We start from the raw sequence: 22,650 nt of genomic DNA, 5'->3' as shown, positions 1-22,650 counted from the left end.
AGAAGTTTCTTTACAGTGACTGTACACTACGGAAGTTAGTGGACTATGAGACAAGGAAGCAGACAGTGTTACACACGAAAGTTTGGATATGGGTAGCACACATGGATAGCTGAAGTGGTTAAGGCGACCACCTCACCATAAGTGGGAAATTCAGGTTAGAGTCCCCATAAAGCAGAAGTTTTCATATGTCACTACTAAGTAGTAGATCTATACCTAATACAGCTAATGTCAAGAAATTCACAGTCAGCAACTTAATTTTGAAGTACTTCATCCAGCATTGGATCATCAATAGTGTCTGTTCTTTGAGACATGCATATCAGCAATAAATGAAAGCTGTTCACTTACACTCTACCACCATTTACACTGAAGTATTGTTACTCAAGTATTGTCACTGATGCTGATTCACTAATGTTAACCAGGCTTAAAATATCTTTGCTGTAGTGACCAAATATTCAGAATTTAAAGAATGTAATGGAATACAGGGCATTCTTCAAAGATGTGCTACGTTTTGAAACAGGTTGGCATTAATCTCTTCTTATGCCTCGTTTATTATCCAAGATAACATGCAAATGGTTTCTGCCCTATTATACAGGATGTACATAAAGTCTGGAAACACTTTCAATTATTTATTGCACAAGAACTAAGCATTGTACAGATGTCATACATATTACATTTTGAAGAGAAACTCTGAAAGTTTTTTTTTACAAACATTCAATATACGAACCATGAGTGACCCAGCAGACGTCAATATGGTAATCGAATTCTAGCCACACCCGTCCCAGCATGGAATCATCGACTGTGGCAGTCCCTTCCCATATTCTCTCCCGGAGCTCTGCTACATCATGTGGTAGAGGCAGTACATACACCAGATCTTTAGTGTGTCCCCACAGAAAAAAGTCACATGAAGTGAGATCTGGTGATCGGGTAGGCAATTTCATGAAACAGCTGCCAGAAGGGGCAGCTGTAGCAAGGCCGATCCATCGATGCGGCAGCGCTGTTTTCAGGTGCCCATGAACTTCACAATGAAACTGGGGTGGACCCCATCCTGCTGAAAGATGGGCGCAGAGTCCGATTGCATCTGAAGCATCAGCCATTGCTGCAACATGTCCAAGTAGAAATATCCAGTGACAAGAACTCTCGGCAAAGAAGAATGGCCTGTACAGTTTTCAATGTGACAAGGCACAAAAAACATTTAGCTTTGGGGAATCATGCCCAAATTCAATGCATTCGTGGGGATGCTTTGTACCCCAGATTCGACAATTATGCCTGTTCACTTTCCCATTAGTATGAAAAGCAGCTTCGTCACTAAAAATTAAGCGATCAACAATGCCATTTCCATCCTCATTCAATTGTTGCAATTGTGAACAAAACTCAAAACGCTTGTCTTTGTTGCCATCATTGAGCTTTGCACTAGCTCCGGTTTGAATGGTTTCAGAGACAGCTTCTGTCACAGGCCTTTCCACAATGTCATTGGAGCCATTTTAAGTTCACGGGATGCACGACACACCAATTTCTCTGGGCTCCTTATGAAAGTCTCTCGACCGCGCACCACATTCACTTCACTCACACTGGGACGCCCGCTTCTCTTTGCCGAGCACAAGCAACCTGTCTTAACAAATCTGTTGTGCCAGTGATAAATGACCTTCCTTGTTGGTTGCATCTTACCCTACTTGGTTCTAAACATCCACTGAGCAGCTTTAGCACACTTGTTTTTGTCGAACTCCAACACACAGAAAGCTTGCTCAACACCTGAACTCCCCATGTTTGTGACTGGCGCTGACTATTGGCAATTACCAAACTACAATGTGGTCAATCCCGGGAGTGGAAAGACTTACCTTAGGAGGAAAAAAGGACAGGTATACACTCGCACACACACACCTATCCATCCGCACATATACAGACACAAGCAGACATATGTAAAGGCAAAGAGGTTGGGCAAAGATGTCAGTCGAGGCGGAAGTACAGAGGCAAAGATGTTGTTGAATGACAAGTGATGTACGAGGGGCAGCAGACAGTGTTTGTTGGTAATGAGGATCACCCTGCAGCTAAACATGCCTTGGTGCATGGCCAGCACATCTTGGCACAGTGTTACACCGTCCGGGTTATCTGGATACTTCCCACTGACACCAACCTATCAGAACTCCGGAGATGGGAACTTGCCCTTCAATATATCCTCCCATCCCCATTACCCACCAGGCCTCAACCTCCACTAATTTCAAGTTGCTGCCCCTCGTACATCATTCAACAACATCTTTGCCTCTGTACTTCTGCCTCGACTGACATCTTTGCCCAACCTCTTTGCCTTTACATATGTCTGCCTGTGTCTGTATATGTGCGGATGGATAGGTGTGTGTGCGCGTGAGTGTATACCTGTACTTTTTCCCCCTAAGATAAGTCTTTCCGCTCCCGGGATTGGAATGACTCCTTACCCTCTCCCTTAAAACCCACATCCTTTCGTATTTCCCCCTTTCCTGATGAAGCAACGTGGGTTGCGAAAGCTTGAAATTTGTGTGTGTGTTTGTGTGTTTTTTATTGTGTCTTTCTACCAGCGCTTTCTCGTTTGGTAAGTCACAGCAAAATGACATCTGTATGATATCTGTACATGTTTGGTTCTTGTGCAATAAATAACTGAAAGTGTTCCCAGACTTTATGTACACCCTGTATACATCTTTAGCAGTAGATTTGACATTCCCTTCTTTAACTCCACATCTCACTTCACATGTTAGTGACAGATACCAGATGTAGTTGTACTAACATTTAATTCCATCACCGAAAAAAATCTGATCTATTTGTAGCCAAATGGAAATCAAAATATTATAGTTCAACTAAGCTTGAAAATAAATATATATATTAGCAAATACTTGATGAAAGGTTCCTTTTTGTGAAGCTTATGTTAATACAATTAGCAAATTTATTAGTGGTTCAAATGGCTCTGAGCACTATGGGACTTAACTTCTGTGGTCATCAGTCCCCTAGAACTTAGGACTACTTAAACCTAACTAACCTAAGGACATTACACACATCCATGCCCGAGGCAGGATTCGAACCTGCGACCATTGATTTATTAGTGTTTTATTAAATTTCTACATGTTTTAAAATGGGACACATGCACGAAAACACCCACTGGTTTTGAATATGTACTGAACACTTGATGGAACACACAGGTAAGTATCTGTTGCTACACTGTGAACAACAAATACCTATGTATTAATTTTCATACAGATATGAAAATGGTACGAAGGCCTGTAGCACAACCATCTCTTAACACAGTACAATTTATTGAAGAATCACGTTAACAAAATGATAACTCACTTCAAGTTCTGTATCAATAATGCTGACTTCTTTGGCATTCTCAAGAGATGAGGATTCAAAAAAATTATCGGAAATAATATCTGAATATTTGGGGTCAAGTGTGAGAACGCAGTTCACAGAACAATCTGTTGATAGTGTGTCGTTTTCAACTTCATTATCTTCATGTATCCTGTGAACACTATCTTCTGATGGACCCATTACGCCTCGTATTTCCCAAACTGTCACATCAATCACCTGTAGAAGGAAGATAATACAAAGATAAATTATTAATTAGGAGTGCACTACTAACAAAATAGTTCTGCAATAAAAACATTATATTAAGAAACTAATAAACTTAATATTAACAGCTGCATTCACTGAACTTTACTGGGTGTGGTCTTCCTCATACTTTGGAATTGGCTAATCAAGGTAGTTCCATGAGTACCTACACTTTTGTATGACCTCCAAACCATGGTGCAACTTGTGACTTTTCACATATAAAAATCACTACCAGGGATGAAAGAAGCAAAATGTGGGAAAAAATTTGAAGATTGAGGGTTAAATATTTGTGGTCTTACACTTAAGCACTACGCTACACAATTAATCTCTATACAAACATAATTAAAAATGATCAAACTATCCATCTTTAAAGACTTGTGGAAGTATCTGAAACACTGTTACAACCGGACTTTGACTTCTCATGCAAAAACCTCTCTACTTCCCCTCCCCTGTACACACCAAAAAACACACACAGGTAAATCCCTCCACTTACGTTCTATGTCAATGACTATGTATGAGTATTAATTCAAAGGTCTTTGAGCTCAAATTCAATCCCAGCCAGTGATTAGATTTGGTTTATTGATTCACCCTATCAACAGCCTTGTCGAAACAGCAGAGGAGCAAATACAAGAATTGGAAATGATCAACAGCATGATGATACCAAAGGCATTGAAAAACCTCTACAACGCAGACGCATAAGTTGTATTCACACGAAATGTGGCTTGTAATTCCACAGATAAAGATGTCATATTAGTCTCCCGTTATGATCTATGGGAAGAGGTTGCCGAACAGGAGGTAGCCGTAAGAAAAATATTGCATAACCAATGAAAGGGTAACATTCAATGAGCCAGAGCATAGAATGCCAGAACATATCGTATTTCGGATCTTGGTTCCGCAACTGCAGTTTTACATGTAACATGATATATATATACAGTCTTTTGCAACTGTAATACAAGACTTATTTAGAGCAGCATCTTTTGCCTTATTTTAAAGTACTTTCAGTGGTAACTGTAACACTGTGGCTTTTCTTACAGTTATGTTTGCCAAGACAGTAAATAATTACTTTTTTATTAGAAGGGGAGAGGGGGGGAGGGAGAGGCTTGTTTTACTTTTACGGTACTGTGGGGAGGGGTTGTAAGTGGGTATGCTGATTTATGTGATACTGTTTCACTGCTGGCTTCCGTGTTTTATTGGCTTAAATAGCATTTGGTTGCTAATATTTCTTTGGTCACTAGTTGTTTCTGCCTTTCATATTTGAAATTTTTTGTTTAGTGTTAGATGTCTTTAGTTACTGAATCAGGTCTTTTTATATTGCATCAGGGTGGGGCGTTTATTGTCAGAGATGTTCTGTGAATACTGAATGAACCTTCGTTTCTGGTTCGTCTAGTACGCACACAATGCCATCCATGTATCATCAGAGTATAGCAGATTGTACGTATTTGCCTGTTGCTATTTGCTGAAATATTTTTTCCTCTGTTTTGCCCTATGAAAATATTTGTTAACTGACCGGAAAGGGGGAACGGCTTTGGCAATCCTTCCTCTTATAAGAGTAATGCTTTATTAAATTCAAAGAAGTTCTGGACAGTAATAAGGTGTAGGAGTGTGCTTATCTCGAAACATGTTCCTGTGGTAATTGACTGGAAGGGTCTAAGTCTTGTTCTATTACTCGAGTGTTTCCTTGACTGGAATTGTGGTGTGCTTATTTTATACAACAAAGGATGTCAACACAGGTGTATAATCAGGAATAAATGTCTTTTATTAGTTCTTCTGTTTTCCACTGTTCTGTCATCTTGTGTTCTGCACTGTCATGTGAATGTGTTAAGCATAGCAATGGTGAGGGGTATGTAGATGCTTTTTTTGTAATGTACAACTGGCTGAGAGGGCGTGTTTACTTTAAGGATTTTTTGTTGGCTCCAGAGTTTTGGAGTATTTGGTTTCATATGTGCCATATACGCTTCTTGTATATCTTCTAGTTGCGGCCTATTAGAGTCTTCAGTGCATTTTTCATTTTTGTGTGGAACCTGTAAGATTTGACTTTACTTCTGTGATTTTACTATGTGTAGTGAATTCTTGACGTACTCTTGTTTACACATGAGAACTACTGTATTCTCCTAGCCCATCTTCATCATGATCATGTTTTCTCTAAGTGCTTTTACTCTAAGGGTTTTCAGTTTCTTACACTCTGTGGCTGTCTCTGTTGTTACATCGTGTTCATGTCTGGTATCTATGATGTTTTTAATTTCTTTGCCTATTAATTCTGCTGCTAGATCTACATTCATGGTTCTTGTGTCCTGTGCTCTTGATACTTTATGTTCTCAGATTTATGATCAAATTTTCTATGCAATGTTCATTTACTTCTGTGTTTAAATTCTGTTTTAAACTTTTCCATAGTAGCTGTGTTTCTTCATGATCAAATTCAGTATCTGTGAGATTTACAAGACATTGCAGAATTGATGTGTGTGTTTATGCTTTTATGGGGTGTTTTAAGTATATTCGCTGCCCTGTAAGCATTTTTGCTTCTTTTTCTTGGTTTTAATTGTTCTATGGCATTACAGGTGTGTTCACGTTCTCCAGTATACACGAGAAAAGGGTGCTGTTGTTTACGGTGCGAACATACTCCAAACAACTTACATTTCAGTTCATAGTTTTGTTATGTATAGTGGAACTTCAATTTTACATTCTCCGATTTTATATTTTTCATGATTCTGCGCCATAAATTTGTAGCCCCTGTGAAAAGCCCATAAGATCAATGCTCAAAATTCCCCTATTTTATATTTCTTCCTATTAAGGTTTACCTCAATTCTAAGTTCTTACTCGACATCTCACTTGACTTTGTCCCGTTTTCTTCCTATTAACACTTGATGTGACTAAACAAGTTATAAGTGGCTTAACAGACAGATGGTTTGTACCATAGGTGGTGGCAAAATTAAGGGAGTATTCTAGGCCGTTGTGGAGAAGGGAGACGTGGGAGAGGAAATGATGACATAATCCAGGATCGGTGTTGCCAACACAACTTGCAACATTTAGCTTCATCACTTAATTATGATACAACTACTGCTAGGTAGCAGCGGTAATGGGAAAATGAGGCAGTTGCCATGAAGTGTTCTGGACTGAGCCAAAACACCTTTTCTTGTGCCACGTACAACTCAGTCTCATTTTTTCCCTTTATTTTCAGTGTACTGTATTAAGCAACAATATGGGGGTGGAAGGGAGTGGGCATGCGACAGGCAAAGAAAGAATTTTTTGCCATTAAGAAATCTAATAATATTTAACATACGCCTGAATTTGAGGAAGAAGTTTCTAATAATGTACTTCTGCACTATAGCACTGTATGCATTCACATCACAGATTATGGGGAAACTGGAAACGGGAAAGTGAGATGTGGTGTTACAAAAACATGCTGAAAATGAAGTGGTATAATAAGACAGGGAGATGATGTTCTCTTAACAGAAAGGAGGCTGGCTACACGCCTGTGCTTTCTTCACATTTCTTTGGGATGTGACATTCTTATACCTGATGGCATACTTCAGCACACAAAGATTCAAGCACTAATATGGATTACTGTATAAAGTTTAATTATTAGAGCATGCACCAAGAAATTGTATTTGTGAGATAAATGAGTCATCTAACAGGACAAATTTTGTTTGGTTGGAAGGGGGGGAGGGAAGGGCATGTAGGAAGGGCTAAGATTGTAGTGAATTAAATAATGCCTTCAAGCTGGAATAATTGCAATAGTAAAGATGAGAAGACCAAAACTATAATGAATATCAGTAGGAATAAGGTGAGAAATAGTCAGGGCAGCAAGGGGCCGTCTCCTGAACCGTCGCACCTCCAATCCGTTATAGTCAAAGTTTTGAAGTTTGGAACAGAACACACTCTCACAGAGAAAGCATAAATCTGTTCAACTGTACTTTTGTCAACAGCCAGTATCAAGAATAAAGTATCCTTACAGCCTTCAAAGGAGTACTAAGCTTAAAGTAAAACAAATTCACCAGTACATTTATATTGCACATAAACTACTAACACAAAGTATGCTATACCTTAAGCTGTAATTCAACTAGTACATCAATAACATTAAACAATAAAATGACATATAAATAATTTTCTGTAATATGAAAATATTCCAAAAATGTCAGAAAGGCTGCTGTGAACTTTAAAAAAAAAATTTACACAATGTGACAATGGTCTAAAACCTGAAGGCTATTTATACGATGTGTGCTGCAGCTCTCACGCGATAGTTTTCCTACCATGATTCCCACTGCCTCGGTAAGGCACAGTTAAACTGTAAGGTTTGTAACCAGTTTGATTCTGCAGTTACAGCAGAAAAACAGGCTGAAATATATCCCAACAAGTCATGACAAAAGACACTCCTCTTATCAAGTCACTCGAATTATTCAGACTTTATCTCACTTCCTAGTCCTCAATAGTTTTGATACTGCCTTCCCCAAAAAAGTATTGAACGACTGAAGAACCTAGTGAACGACGTCAGATTTAATTTCAGTACCAGTACAATACTGGCCCGTCTTCAATGCACCTCCATCCTGTCGTCATTTTTTAGGGCCTTAGATACTCACACTGCAAAACAAAATCTAGTTTTTCATGATTTAGAACATAATTTAATAAAAATGATTTAAAATTTTTCAGGAGACTTGTTTGTAAAAGTAACCATTTCTGGCATTTTTAGAAAAATCATCAACTTTGCCCTTAATTTGTAAATCACTGAAATGGAGTAGGAGAATGAAATTTTATATTCTAAGACCTTGTATTGGTAAGTTATTACATGCATGCATCCAGGTTTATCCCATAATTACTTCTGGAGATATAAAAAGCTAAACTTCACATTTTTTTTAGTGCCTATTTTTTGGCAGACTTTGCTTTCAAAGTTTGCATATTAAAACTGTTCAGGAAAACTTTTTTTTCATTATTTCACTTAACAGAGCACAAAAAGTTGTACAAGATGGCCTAGTTTTGTTTCTTTCAAGATATATTATGTCTCAAAGTTGACGAAAACTCACGGGTGCACTGATGATAGCTGCACCATGGGGCCAAAAATATTACTATATCTCTGGAAGTATTAAACTGGTGATTGTGAAACTTTACCAATATTTATTGGGAACATATATGAATGTTCACACAAAATCTATGATGGTGATGCGGGAACCTCTACAGCACTTGGCGTGGAATGACCCATGCTGCTTATGGGACTGAGATGAAATTCAAACTTATCAACTTCCAGCACGATAGGTGTATTGTCTGGGAGTACCCACACCCACTCATCCAAGCAAATGACGCAATCTAGTCCTCTTAATAACCAAACTGTATTTAGTAATTGGGCTTAAGGAATTGTAAATCAGAATGTGTTTGTTGTGATCAAGAGGAAGGAGGAGGACATCTGAATTAGGGCTTAATTCGTTAATGCTTTGAAGGGTTTGCTGATACATTAAATCTGTTAAGCAGTTACTAATTGTCCTTTATCTGTTGAGACTAACAGGGAAAAGCAGGTAGAACTTTTTAGGAAGTCACAAAAAATTGTGTGACTTATGACATAATTATTGAGTTGCTTAACTCCATCAGCTCAAGCAAGAGTAGGTCACATGCCGTGACGATATGGACATTGACATTGCAGGACTTAAAGAAGAGTGGGCGTCACAGGAGATAGTGGATAGGATGTGAAGGAATAATGGAGAAATTGAGAAGTCTGAAGTGTGGAAGGGCAACACATGAAGCTGGGACCAATTACCCATTTCCAGCAATCTGCATCAAGCTCTGGCTGACACTTCAAATGCTCTGGCAGTTACCCAGTCTGGAGCCGAGACTGTCCTGTTCTTGCTGAGGAATGCAAAATGCAGGAAATCAAAGTGACCAAGCAGAACCCATAAGCAGGTGCCAAAAATGAATATAAGACAACAAAACACTCGTCTTTGCCATTCTTAGCTTCCTTGGCGCAGAAACCTGTTCCCAAAGTTGAAACAAACGATATCTAGCATATTACTACCCCTAACGAGCACCTGTAGATGCCAAAGCAAAATGAGTGAAGACATAGCAGCTATGAAGACATAGAAGCTATTACAGAAGAGACCAGCAAAATTTTGCAGTGAGTGTTGAGATGGGACTCCGAAAGCAGAGGGCCTTTCAACGGCCCCTTTCCCCCATTGTAAGTGAAGGTAATGGAAGCAGGGGAAGGGTCACAATGTTCAGGTCAAAAGCTGTCCTGGGCACTATCAGACGTCATTCTCGTATGTTTGACTGATGAGGAGGACTTCATGGATGTCAATACCTCATCACCATACCCAGGCAGCCCCTCCACTTCATAAGTGCTTCACCATTCCCATTCCCAGGATAGGGATACATCAAAACAAACCTGCTGAAATGGCTCCCATACTCCATACAAATGGATACAGGACTGATCTGGAGGAACTGAGACTCCTCATACAGGACAGATCTTCCAAGAGACTCATTTTAAACAGTATGATGTTTTTGAGCTGTGTGACAGCATCCAGGACTGCATGGATCACATTACAGTCATGATTCACAATACTGCAGATGTCCCAGTCAACAGGAACAGATAGGAGGCAGCCTGTTCTTTGGTGGAAGACAAGTGTTGCTCTACAGTCAGGGACACGAGGCGGCTATGCAAATATACAATCTGTGCCCTACAGATGGCACTAGCAAAGGCGAGGAGAATAATTTGGGGGAGTAAGTAGAGGTCTTGGCAAGAGTTCCTGAACTCCACCAACAGGTACACACCTATAAGTAGGGGAAGCCATCAGGTTTTCAAGGCAGACCTCATGACTGCCAATAGGAGCAGGGATGTTTCTCAGCATCATTGAGAGACATGTGACTAATTTCAGCCAGGATCCAGCTTTGCACCATTACTAGGGGACACGTTACTGTAATTGTGGCAAGGTACAGTACGTTTACATGGACTGTATTCAGCCAGACTCTTATGACAGTTGCATATGTTCTACATTTGGTTGGCTCATATTTGCTGAAAAAGAACTTTTGATCCATTGATGTACACTGCTTTTCTCCTGTGAAGATGGTTTTAATGACTGGAACTGGTAAGAATAAAACATACAACTGTACAGCTGATGTAACAAATGTACTTTTTCCAAAATATAAAAACGTTGCTGATGGTAGCTATGATGAATTTCAACCTGTCAATGATCCTCACAAACTATCTCACGGTATCTATACCAGATAAACTGCAGTTCAGAGCCCCATTCACAGCATACTATTGGGCCTTTGGTAAATGCAGATATATTCGCATGTACCAGGTGCCTTTGAGTAATCTTCAGTTTCCCAATCCTTGTTTCTGTCACTTTTGGTCAAGCCTCTAACCACAGCCATGAGATTTTCCACAGGGATGCATTGCTCTTGGATGCCAGTTGTCGTTGCAGCCTTAGCCAACTGGTCAGCTTTTTGATGTCCCACAATCCCATCATGGCCCCTGATCCACACAAATGAGACACCCTTACAGCAGCAGCAGCTCTTCTGTATGTAAGGTAACACTTCCCCTTGTACTTACCAAATAAATTAAGTGTTTTCTCTAAGAACAGCTGTCCTTCAATACGACAAAATGGTCAGCCACTATGATCATGCCACAAATTATTGGTCTGTCAATGGCTAAGAGTTCAGCTGTGAATATTGAAACTTCTTTGGTAGACGAAGTAGTTCACTCTTGTTATTTTTAATATCAACATAGGCACAGCCAACGCAGTCCTTGCCTTTAGATCTGTCAGTATAAACACACATGATGAAGGCTTTCTAAATTGCTGTTACTCATTATTGGGTCCTCAGAGTAGTTCAGATTGCGGTGTATGTCTAGCACCTGGTTGATAAGTTCATACTCTTGGTAGCAGTCGCGTTCTTGGAACGAGGTGTTGGTAATGCTCAGTGATGAAAGTGCCTCCACAAGTGATCATATTGATTTGCATATCCAGTAACGGTTGGTGCAGTGTTGCTCTATAAGGTCACAGACTTTGTTTGTCAGCACATCCGCAAAGTGTTGTAGCTGTTTCTGAATAAATTTTCTGCTGAGGTATTGTCTATGTAGCGATAAGAGTGCTTCCACTGTTTTGAATAACAGTGTGTTCATTGGGCTGTATCCCAGAACTACTATGCGTAATCATTGAGCTTTGTATTGGTATCTATGAAGCACCTGCAGCAGCTTTCTAGAGGCCATCCTGTTAAACATGCAGGCATAATCCAGATGAGGTCGCAGCAGTGCATGATACATATGTAACGATCCACATCCAGTGTGTTTCACTTTGTGGCACGAACTACGTTCAGAGAGCTTTCACACTTATCTTTGATCTACATCCCATGTGTTTCACTTTCTGGCACAAAGTATGTTTAGATAGCTTTCACACTTATCTTTGACATGGGCTTCATGGTAGATTCATCAGAGTATACTGTTTATTTGAAGGCCCAGATATTTCACACATCCTCTCCAGGGAGTAAAATGCATGCTGATGTATTTACCTGTTTTGATTAAGCATAAATGTTCAGTATGATTAAAATTCTTCTGGGTGTTCTACCACTTCACTGTACAAAATAAAATACTTTACAACAAAACTGACATTTTGGCCACATTATAAGTGCTTTCTTCAGGGCAAGACTGGTTTTACTGATTTATTGCTAACACTCGGTATTAATATACGAAATTTCTGGAACTTGATTGGCCTTAGAATACAACAGGTTAGTCACGACGAGGGAGGGGACAGGAGGAGGCCATTTGTGGACTATCTTGCTTGTCGATGATAGGCACCTGCCTGCAAATCCGCACTTGGATTCTGATGGGCATGTTTTCTTTCTGCTGTGTGTGGAAATAACCTGTTAGTTGCTATATAGCTGTTTCTTTAGGCTGTTCATCTGTGCCCAGTGAGTTTCTACCCCATGACCACTCCCAGCCTGTCAACCTATGATAGTTGGCAGCCAGGGTGCTGGAGGTTTGTAGCCATCCTCTCTCTTAATGTTGTCAGGCTACTAAATAATTTCAGTCACCTCTCGTATTTTGTGTTGGCTTACCCACAACTCTTTTGCAAGTATAGGGCTTCCAGGAACATTATGGGTTGCTCACAGCCATGTTGGTGTTCCGCTCTCACTAAATTTGTGCTGTGGTAATCACATGTAGAGTTGTTCTGATACTTGTGTGCTGACTGGCCTCCTTGTCTCCCCGATATAGGCAGCTCCACATTCGCATTGTTGCTCAAACTCTCCTGCAGTATTAAGGTCTGTGACAGTTACGGAAAATTTGTTGATACCTGGTCGGCAGAGGACATGGCCTAGCTGTCCAATGGCACCCTTCACATACATTATGTGCAGTAGCGGAAGCTTCTCTTCCTTGCCTCCTTCTCTTGTTTAATTCTTTTTGATCTTAGCTGCCTTTCTTTTAATGTTGTTGTCATAATCATTCTGTACCATTATGCCCTATTGTTGGCTATGGCACGTACATGACACATTTGTTACCTGGCCACATGGGAAACAAGAGTCGGGAAACTTCCTTTGGCGTTTAAACAGCCTACAAACAACTCATGCAAGAAGCCGAAAACAATGATACATTACCATTTTTGGACATGGAGGCAAAAGAACTGCTAACCCTTCAAACTAACACCTTTCAGTGAGCCACCAATACCCTCAGAAGTAAGGCCAATTCACACTGGCCATCACGTCACATCCCGTAAAAATATTCTGCAATGACTTTCATATGGCGGCATCCACATTGGCTGTCCTGTCCAGCCCCATCGCATCTCCATCAAAGTTCCCAGCAAGAAAATTTTGAAGGTTGGCGTTATCTGACCATTGTTGACCCCATATGGCCACCAAGCTCATTTTCTCCTGATCCACGGCTATGTGCACATTTCCACATTTCATTTCTTAGTGTTTTTTTTTTTTTTTGGCTGATATTAGTTGTTTGTTATTTTTGTTATTTGTTCTAAATTGATTCACTTTGTCAACATTTGTAAGTTTACAATAAATGATGAAAAATTAACTGAAGCAAAGAGGCAGCAGTCTGACTCATGCGCGTACTGCATTACTTGCCATCTACTACATTTATAACTGCATTTTTATACATACTGGTACAGTATTTAATATTTTACAATTAAATGAATTGCAATACAGCTGCAACTTGAAGTGAAAAAACTACTGTGGGTAGAATCAGATTGATCAGAAACAGGAATTTATTTGTAACCAGTCAGCGCTTTGTAATGTTTCGTAAAGAAATGGACTGAACTCTTCAGACAATGCAACAGAGGTAAAATGCTTTTTTTGTGTAGTACATATCAAGTATTAGAGCTGTTTGTTTAAATATGTTTGTGGCATGCTTATTTATTGTTAAGTAGCTCTCTTCATTGTGCGTGAAGCAGTTTTGCAAGTGTCAGTGGTCAACATTTATGTGGTTTCATTAACTCCAAAACAACAGCACTTGAGCTATTAAAAGTCAAATACAAGATGTAAAGAAAACCTATAAATTTTGAAGGGAAAGGTATTGATGGAGATATGGCTATTGCATAAAAATATGCACCGAACTGGCACCAAACTTAACTTTAAACAAACCAATTTTTCATGGCATTTGATGGGAGCTTATAACAAGGTGTTCCTTTTACTAATTCTGGATGCAATTTGACGTAACAAGTGCAAAAACTGATTCTTCGATTTTCTACCATATTTTATGGACTACATGACAATTTTTCTTTGAAAAATTGCCTCCAAAATCCAGGTGTGTCTTATACTCAAAATTAATATAAAAATGTCCTATGTCTGATTTAAAATTCCTGCCAGTCTTAAAAATGGCCATATATTCGATGCCTCAGGAAACCTCTCTCTTTCTGGCAACACTAGATTTAACTGGCAGCAGCAGTGTACTGACGCGACAAACACTGCAAGCTTGCTAACACTGTCTCCCATCTATCCCGCCATCCACAAACTCAGAACACCATTGCAGTCTATGGTTCCAGTGAACTTGAACTGAAAGCGATGTATGTTATCAGTAACAGTACAATATTTTTGTTAGTAGCTAGTTTTGTAATGGAAAAAAAAGGTATTCATGTGATGTGGGCTATGAATTGAAAGTAATAGCATATGCAGAAGAGCATGGAAACAGAGCAGCAGAGAGCCTTTCGGCCCTCCACGAACAGAAAAAAACTATTTGCAACTGGCGGGCAAGTAAAAAAAAAAAAAAAAAAAAATTGACAAACTGTGCAAATAGAGAACAGAATGCGTAATGCTCGAAACTAGAAGATGATGTGCTGAAATGTATTGAAGAACACCATCAAAATGGCACTGGAATTAATACAAAAATGATTCAAATACATGCTCATAAGCTATATGCTACAGTGGAACTTAATTGACTTTAAGAGTAGAGTTGGTTGGTGCTACAAGTTTATGAAGCATCATTGACTTATTGTGTAAACCAAACCCAAAATATCTCAGAAAATTCCATAAGAGTACGAAGATAATATTTTACTTTTCCACTGTTTTATTATTCAACATCGAAAGAAAACCCAGGTGGAACTAAGCCACATAGTGAATATAGATTAAACTCCTCTGACATTTAATGTACCAAGTAACAGAACTGTTCTCATGAAAGGTGCTACAACTGTAAAAAAAAAAAAGCGGACATGAAATAAAAAATGCACTACACCACTGTCCTTTCATGTTGTGCTGACATTACTAAACTTAATCCAATGATAATTTTCAAGAGACAGGGAAAAAAAAAAAAAAAAAAAAAAAAAAAAAAAAAAACAATACCTTCTGAAATACTCCCATGTGTTGTAGTTCATGTACATGATGAGGGTTGGGTGGATGAGACTGGCATGAAATTATGGAATAACAGAGTGTGGGAGAGAAGGAGAGATATTTCATTGAAGAAAAGTTCTCTTCTTGTGCTAGATCAGTTTAGTAGTCATTAGAAAAAAATCTGTGAAAGAGAAACTGAGGCATGGGAATACAGAGCTTGCTGTTATTCTGGGAGGACTGACTTCACAATTGCAATCTTTTAATGTCTCGATAAATAAATCATTTAAAGTGTATATGACAGAGATATGGAACAAATGGATGATGGATGAAATCCAACATGAATTCAGACTGAAGGGAGCTTTAAAATGACCAACAATCAAACAAGAGCGACAGAGGATGAAACATTCATGGTCTGGAGTGAGAGAAAATATTATTATTAAATCTTTCAAGAAGTGCAACATAAAGAACACTCTCAATGGCAGTCAAGACCACCTTATGTATGAAGAGGACAATAATGATGTCAAAGAGGAGGAGGAGGAGAAAGTTCAGATGATGATTATCAGGGATTTAAAGATCAATTCGGTTTCATAAACTAAGATTTTTTTAGTCTGGCTTTGCAATCTAAAACAAAATTGGTAAAAATGTTATTTTTTAAAAACTGCTTAAAAATTAAGGTGCGTTTTATACTCCATAAAATACTGTATAAAACTCAGAGTCATTTTCTGTGAGTTCCTTGTACAGTGTGTGAAATTCCCCTTCTGTATCACATAATCACATTTTTAGGACTGACACTTTTTTTGCATTGTTTTATGCTTCTGTCCTCCTCCTCTAATGTGCAAACTAGCACCACAAGCCATCCGAGTCCAATAAATTTCATTTTCATACAAAGGTCAAAGTGGACCAGGAAGAAATGCGAGAGCTCAAAGCAGTCGTGAGGCTGCAATTTCGTTTCCTGGAGGCAGAGAACAAGTGGACACTGCTATTCTATGAGCAGTCATAAGTCCTCTTTTTGGATCAAAGGGTGCAAACGTTCCTTTGGAGAAGAGTCATTACAAGGAAAAGGGAGGAGTGGAAAAATGAAGTGTGGTCACCTCGGTGGCTGCAAGAAGCCAGCCTTCAAAGACTCACTGCTACAGGGTGCAGATGCTGGAGGACCCTGCTCCTTGAGATCGACAGAGGGGTTTGCATTCTCCCTCTGTCGATCTGTGGAGTGCAGGGCAGAAAAACAGTTGGTGGTGCACACTGGCAACATGGAGGTCGGCCGAACGAGGGTATCATGTGGTAACACCGTCGAAGAGGATCTCCAAGTCGGCAAAGGACTTGATCTCTTGGAGCCTTTCTGATTGGCAGACATAGACTCTGATGTTTGCTGGCTGGAGGGATGTAGGAAGTCTTTACTGGAGTATTCCTTCTGTCCTTTCTGGCCTGCCAGTTGTGTAGAGGTGACTTCGCCTGTGAGATGGAAGTTTGGTGCTTGTTGCACAGCTAGACAAGGAGATGACGATGCTAACATGACAGTGGGCAATTTCACAACTGCAATGCTAAATTTGAGGTCACATGTCTGCGTGGACATGTCCTTCGTGGAGCGAGATGTAACAAGAACAGTACTGTAGGTGACAGATGGTAGAATTCACGGTTTCCGACTAGCCAATAACTTAAGAGCAACCAGATAAGGCACTTTTTTCTTCACCCGGATCTCCTGGACAGTCCACTCATTGAGATACATGGGACAATCCCGGGAGGAGGTGGCGTGGTCACCATTGCAGTTGTTACAGGGGGGAGAAGGACGTACTTAATTGCCCTTGTGAGCATCCCTATCACAAGTTACACATTTGGCTGTGTGTCGACAGGACTCTCAAGTGTGGTTGTAGTGATAACACTGGTAGCAGTGCATCTGGTTTGGAATGTATGGTCATACTATAATAACTTGATAGCCTGCTTTGATCTCTGACGAAGAACCATTCTATCACAAGTGAGAAAAAGAGAGTCTTTGGGCATTGAGGATGCATCTACTTTTTCCATCACCTGATGGACTTCAACGACACCCTGATCAGAGAAGTAAGTTTGGATTTCTGCCTCAGTCAAACCATCAAGCAGCCCAGTGTAAATAAAACCATGGGAAGAATTCAGTGTTCGATGGGCCTCGACATAACTACAGGATTTCACAGGGCCAGTAATTGCATCAACACCTTTCTGAATAATAAACGGAGATACCATAGCAAAGCACTGACTGTCTTCAGTATGTGAAACCACGAGGAACTGTGGTGCAGCTGGGAGGGTCTTTGAATTATGAGCTTCATTCTCTCTATGTTGGGTAGACATTGATAGTAAAAAAGATAATTGGCTCAATGCAAGAAATTGCCAGTGTCTCCGATGGTGCGCTCTTTCCAATTGGGGGCCCTTCTCAGAAAGGGGCACACCTGCATTAGGTGGTTGTTCACACCTCAGGTCATACCTCCAAAACACCTGACAGAGGGACCAATCAGCAATTTAGGAATGTAGCAGCTCAGGCAATCATCCCTCCCTGGGCCTGGCCTTTATCAGGGGATACATGTGAAACCTACCTGTCAACCTGGGGCTGGGAATTATGCGTTACCCAGTTACCTGTTACATGTCAGATGCGTGGGCTGGCCTTCAGGAGTGCACAAAGAGGAAGAAGGAAAAGAGAAACCTTTTCAAACACCAAAGCACAGAAAGGATAGGAGAAGAGGGAACAAAAAAATAAAGAAGGAAAGAAAGACAGTGGAGAGACTGTTCTGATATCGGCGACTGAATATTCAGACCACAGTTTCAACATCCCAGACATGTTCCCCAAGTGAGGGGAAAAAGAACAGAAAGAAGATAGAGATGCAGCATGGAAGGGAAAAAAGGCTGAGGCCCTGTGATAACCAAGCATGAAGCGCCCAAAGAGTAGCGAGCCACCTGGGGGCGCACTTACGATTCATGCCCATGTTGTTTTCACTTAGTGTTGCCTCTAGTTTTTTGTCACTAGCTTTCTGTTTATAAAATCAAAGGCTTTTATGAAGTCTATAAATACTACATAAAACTTAGAGCTGTCTTAAAGGGCTTCCCATACACTCTTTAGCAGGATATCTATCATGGCCAGAACTGATCTTCCTTTCCTGAATCCCATTTGGCTTTTGGGAAGGTGTTAGTCGATTGTTTCCTTTATTCTTTTTGTGAATACTTTGAAAGGTTAGTTTTCTAGTGTCATGGCTCTGCTTTTGCTAGGGTCTTGAGGTCTACTTTCCCTTTATATAGCACTTTTACTATTGATTGTCTCCACTGTTCTGAAATGGAGGCTGTTTCTAAGCACTTATTGTAGAGTTTGTCCAATTTGCATTAGTATTTGGCAGTGTGTTTTAACTATTCGCTATATAGTCTGTCAGAACCTGCAGCCTTTTTGTTCTTGGTACTATTAATGGCATCTTTGACCTCTGTGGCCAACAGGACCCATTTCATGTTTGTGGCATTGTCTCCTGTCTCTCTTCTCCAGTCTGCCTTTTAGTCTTTGGTACTTGTTCAGTACGTGTTCCGCACATTTTCTGTGGTGCATTGCAATATATGGGCCTCATATGTCTCCCTCCTTTTCTTATACATATATTGTTTTTTGACATAAGTCCTGAGATGTCAAGGGTTCTCTGCACACGTTTTTAGTTGGTTTAGGTGTTCTAGTGCATCTTTTCTTAGCCTGTAACACTGTGTGAAACCATTTTTTCACTCGTCTATTTGTACCTCGGATTGGCAGATTGTCTTAGTAGGAGTTCTCCTTTCGCTTCTGTTGCTTCCTCCAGTCACAAATTGTCTATTACGGGGTGTATACGTGGACAAGGAAAAAAAAAAATTCCCAGATTTCCTGGTTAAAAATACACTTTCTCCCGGGTGAAAATACACTTTTTCCATGTTAAGTGGCAGTATACTCTTCTTCGGCACTGCAAAAGTCATCAATCCTTTGAATGTTTATGGTTTTATATACCGATGTAGAATTTCCCGGCACCTTAGAAAACGAAACTCAGCCAGAAAAACAAGTTTTGAAAGACCTCTGATGTGAAGCAACATGTACACTGCATATTTTCGTATTACGAAGGTATAAACTTGAATTCCACCAAACAACACATGTCACTTTCCGAAGCATTGAAATCGAGATTGCGATGTGCTTTTGTAAGCGTCATAGCTCATTCACGTGATCTCGTCAGCTGATGACAGCAATAGGACACGTGATGTAGTCAGCCAATAGCAAGATCACTCTTAAGTAGCGCGAATACACAAATAAGAAAAGTTAAAGGCTTAAATTAATATACATAGCATTCACATATAATACTGGTCTCTAAGATTAATAAGTTGGAAGAGAAGCTAAGCTTCCATATACAATGTTGATCTTTTTTGCGCGTGTTACACTTTAAGATACATCACACAAATGCGCCAGTACAATTTTTAATAACGATGCAGATGTCTCATCTGGGCTCGAAATTCTTCTAAATGGTCGTCCTCAAAGAGTTGATTTTTAAATGAGAGTAAAACGCTTTGTGATTTAAGAAATTCATCGTACATTCTCGCACATAGTTCATCTTGCGAAAAAGGAAATCTGCTTTGAATGTAATGCTGTTCAAACCACCATTCGCAATATTTTCCCGTGACCTGTTAGAAATAGATTCGTTTCGTTTGCAAGAAAGTGCCAGATAACTGACGTCACCGCGCTTGCGCAGCTACGATGACGCAGGAAGCCCATATATTCGTACGTATAAAACATTAAAAGATCCTACATTATGTCATAAAAGAAACAAGACATCAAAGGATATTTCAAGAGTGTCGGGATTTCGCGAACCATACTAAAATGCATAATTCGGCTTAAAATGCACATACGTATGTAAATTTTCTGGGGTACCAGTACTCATGTTGGGTTCTTTATTATAGCATAATGCCATACGTGGACTTGAAATTCAGCGAACAGCTGAAACTAGCCAATAGTGTGAAATTAAACACTTCGTTTCAAATAAATTGACTGCCTCAGTAGAAAGGATTAATAAAAGCCAAATCTCTTCAGAAAACCGGCAAAAATAACTTCATTGTTCCATAAGCCGATTAATGCTTGACTATCAAAGGTGGAACTAAAATCTGAATATATTAACATATTTTAGCCTGCTGTAATTATGCGAAAGTATTTTACTTCATTTGGTAGCTCTCGGCCACAAAAATCCGTTTTATCATCATTCAACGTGACAGCATTATAAACGAAGAGGAAACAACAAAATCACTGAACGTAAACACAGGTTACGTGGAGACGACCCACCTCCCCACCACAACTCGGACTGCTCTGTGCATCAGCCCCGGATCTACGATATTTCCAAACAGGGGCAATATTAAGTAGTGGCGTCCAGCCACACTTCCGTAACCAGAAGCGCGAGAAGGTACTACTCATACGTGACTCAACTGTGCATGCGCAGGAGCCCGCCCGCAATTTCTCAAACGAATCTAATTTCAACAGTTGTCACGCCACGCTCATCGGAGACAATTTGCTGTTCTAAAGCATTACATAGTGTTCCTAAAGCCTTTGACACAGTTTATTGTTGGCAGACGCTTGTATGAGCACTGTTTTGTTGTATACGGCGCATTTCCTTTGCAACTTAAGTTTTATTTTCTTTTTTTCCTCCCGTTCATGTTTTGTTGCTGCAGTATTATTCTGCAGTAGCGGGGTACAATAATATCCTTTGTTAGAGTATTGGTTCTTACCAGTCAAAATCACAAAAACTTAACAGAAAACTAAAACAATGAAAAATTCCCGGAATTCTAAACAATTCCCGGTTTTCTCCCGTTTGTCCCGGGTCGTATACACCCTGTATTAGCATTTCAGTTTGGTGAATATCAACTGATTTTGCTTCCACTTTCTGAATGTCTATTGTTCTCAGAAGTGCTTGTGCATCTTTGTCTTGTGCTTTTTGCCATTCTCCTTGGACATTTATTTCCAGGAGGAGTATGTTCGCAAAGTGGCATGCTGTTTGCAGGAGGAATATGTTTCTGAAGTGGTGTGTGGTTTACAGTCCTGAAAGGTGTTATAGTGCCCATGATTGTTCCCCTTATGAATGTGTATGTAGTTTCATAAATGTACACACCTACAGCACAGCATAGTAACTTCAGAGCACTACAGTAGGTACATTGTGTAAAATTTGATGTAAGGGGGATTCAAAAAGAATACCACAACTTTAAAAATGTGTATTTAATGAAAGAAACATAATATAACCTTCTGTTATACATCATTACAAAGAGTATTTAAAAAGGTTTTTTTTTTCACTCAAAAACAAGTTCAGAGGTGTTCAATATGGCCCCCTCCAGACACTCGAGCAATATCAACCTGATACTCCAACTCGTTCCACACTCTCTGTAGCATATCAGGCGTAACAGTTTGGATAGCTGCTGTTACTTCTCGTTTCAAATCATCAATGGTGGCTGGGAGAGGTGGCCAAAACACCATATCCTTAACATACCCCCATAAGAAAAAATCGCAGGGGGTAAGATCAGGGCTTCTTGGAGGCCAGTGATGAAGTGCTCTGTCACGGGCTGCCTGGCGGCCGATCCATCGCCTTGGGTAGTTGACGTTCAGGTTTCATAACTAACCTTTTTCGTAGGACTCTCCATACAGTTGATTGTGGAATTTGCAGCTCTCTGCTAGCTCTGAGAGTCGATTTTCCTGGGCTGCGAACAAATGCTTGCTGGATGCGTGCTACATTTTCATCACTCGTTCTCAGCCGTCCAGAACTTTTCCCTTTGCACAAACACCCATTCTCTGTAAACTGTTTATACCAACGTTTAATACACCACCTATCAGGAGGTTTAACACCATACTTCGTTCGAAATGCACGCTGAACAACTGTCGTCGATTCACTTCTGCCGTACTCAATAACACAAAAAGCTTTCTGTTGAGCGGTCGCCATCTTAGCATCAACTGACGCTGACGCCTAGTCAACAGCGCCTCAAGCGAACAAATGTACAACTACATGAAACTTTATAGCTCCCTTAATTCGCCGACAGATAGTGCTTAGCTCTGCCTTTTGTCGTTGCAGAGTTTTAAATTCCTAAAGTTGTGGTATTCTTTTTGAATCACCCTGTACATTCAGCAAGTCATCATGTGGCTTATTCGTCCACAAAAAACTGTAAACTACTGTTGTGATTCCAACATGCAATCTGAAATTTGATAAGGGCCTTGAGAAAATTACAAAGAGAAAGACTGAGGACACTATTTCAATAGACTTCTGAATAGTTTCACATCTATCTTGATGCAGAACAGCGCTGAAAACACCGCCGCACTGGTCCAATGATCGTGACGGGCCAAATGTCTCACGA

General features: G+C 40.0%; 1 protein-coding gene across 5 annotated transcripts in view; it reads right to left on the bottom strand.

Moving 5' to 3' along the window:
* LOC126162384 (leucine-rich repeat protein SHOC-2-like) overlaps positions 1–22,650 on the bottom strand; it is a 142,147-nt gene that overhangs the window by 99,150 nt on the left and 20,347 nt on the right. For all 5 annotated transcript variants that reach the window (XM_049918856.1, XM_049918855.1, XM_049918858.1 and 2 more), the window contains one exon: positions 3,313–3,546. In XM_049918856.1, coding sequence (XP_049774813.1) covers positions 3,313–3,510 — 198 coding nt within the window. In that variant the 5' untranslated portion in view covers positions 3,511–3,546. The remainder of the gene's footprint in view (positions 1–3,312; positions 3,547–22,650) is intronic.

The sequence above is a fragment of the Schistocerca cancellata genome, chromosome 2 (genome assembly GCF_023864275.1).
Source record: "Schistocerca cancellata isolate TAMUIC-IGC-003103 chromosome 2, iqSchCanc2.1, whole genome shotgun sequence".
Classification (NCBI taxonomy): Eukaryota; Metazoa; Arthropoda; class Insecta; order Orthoptera; family Acrididae; genus Schistocerca; species Schistocerca cancellata.
This window is presented reverse-complemented; position numbering and strand designations above follow the sequence as displayed.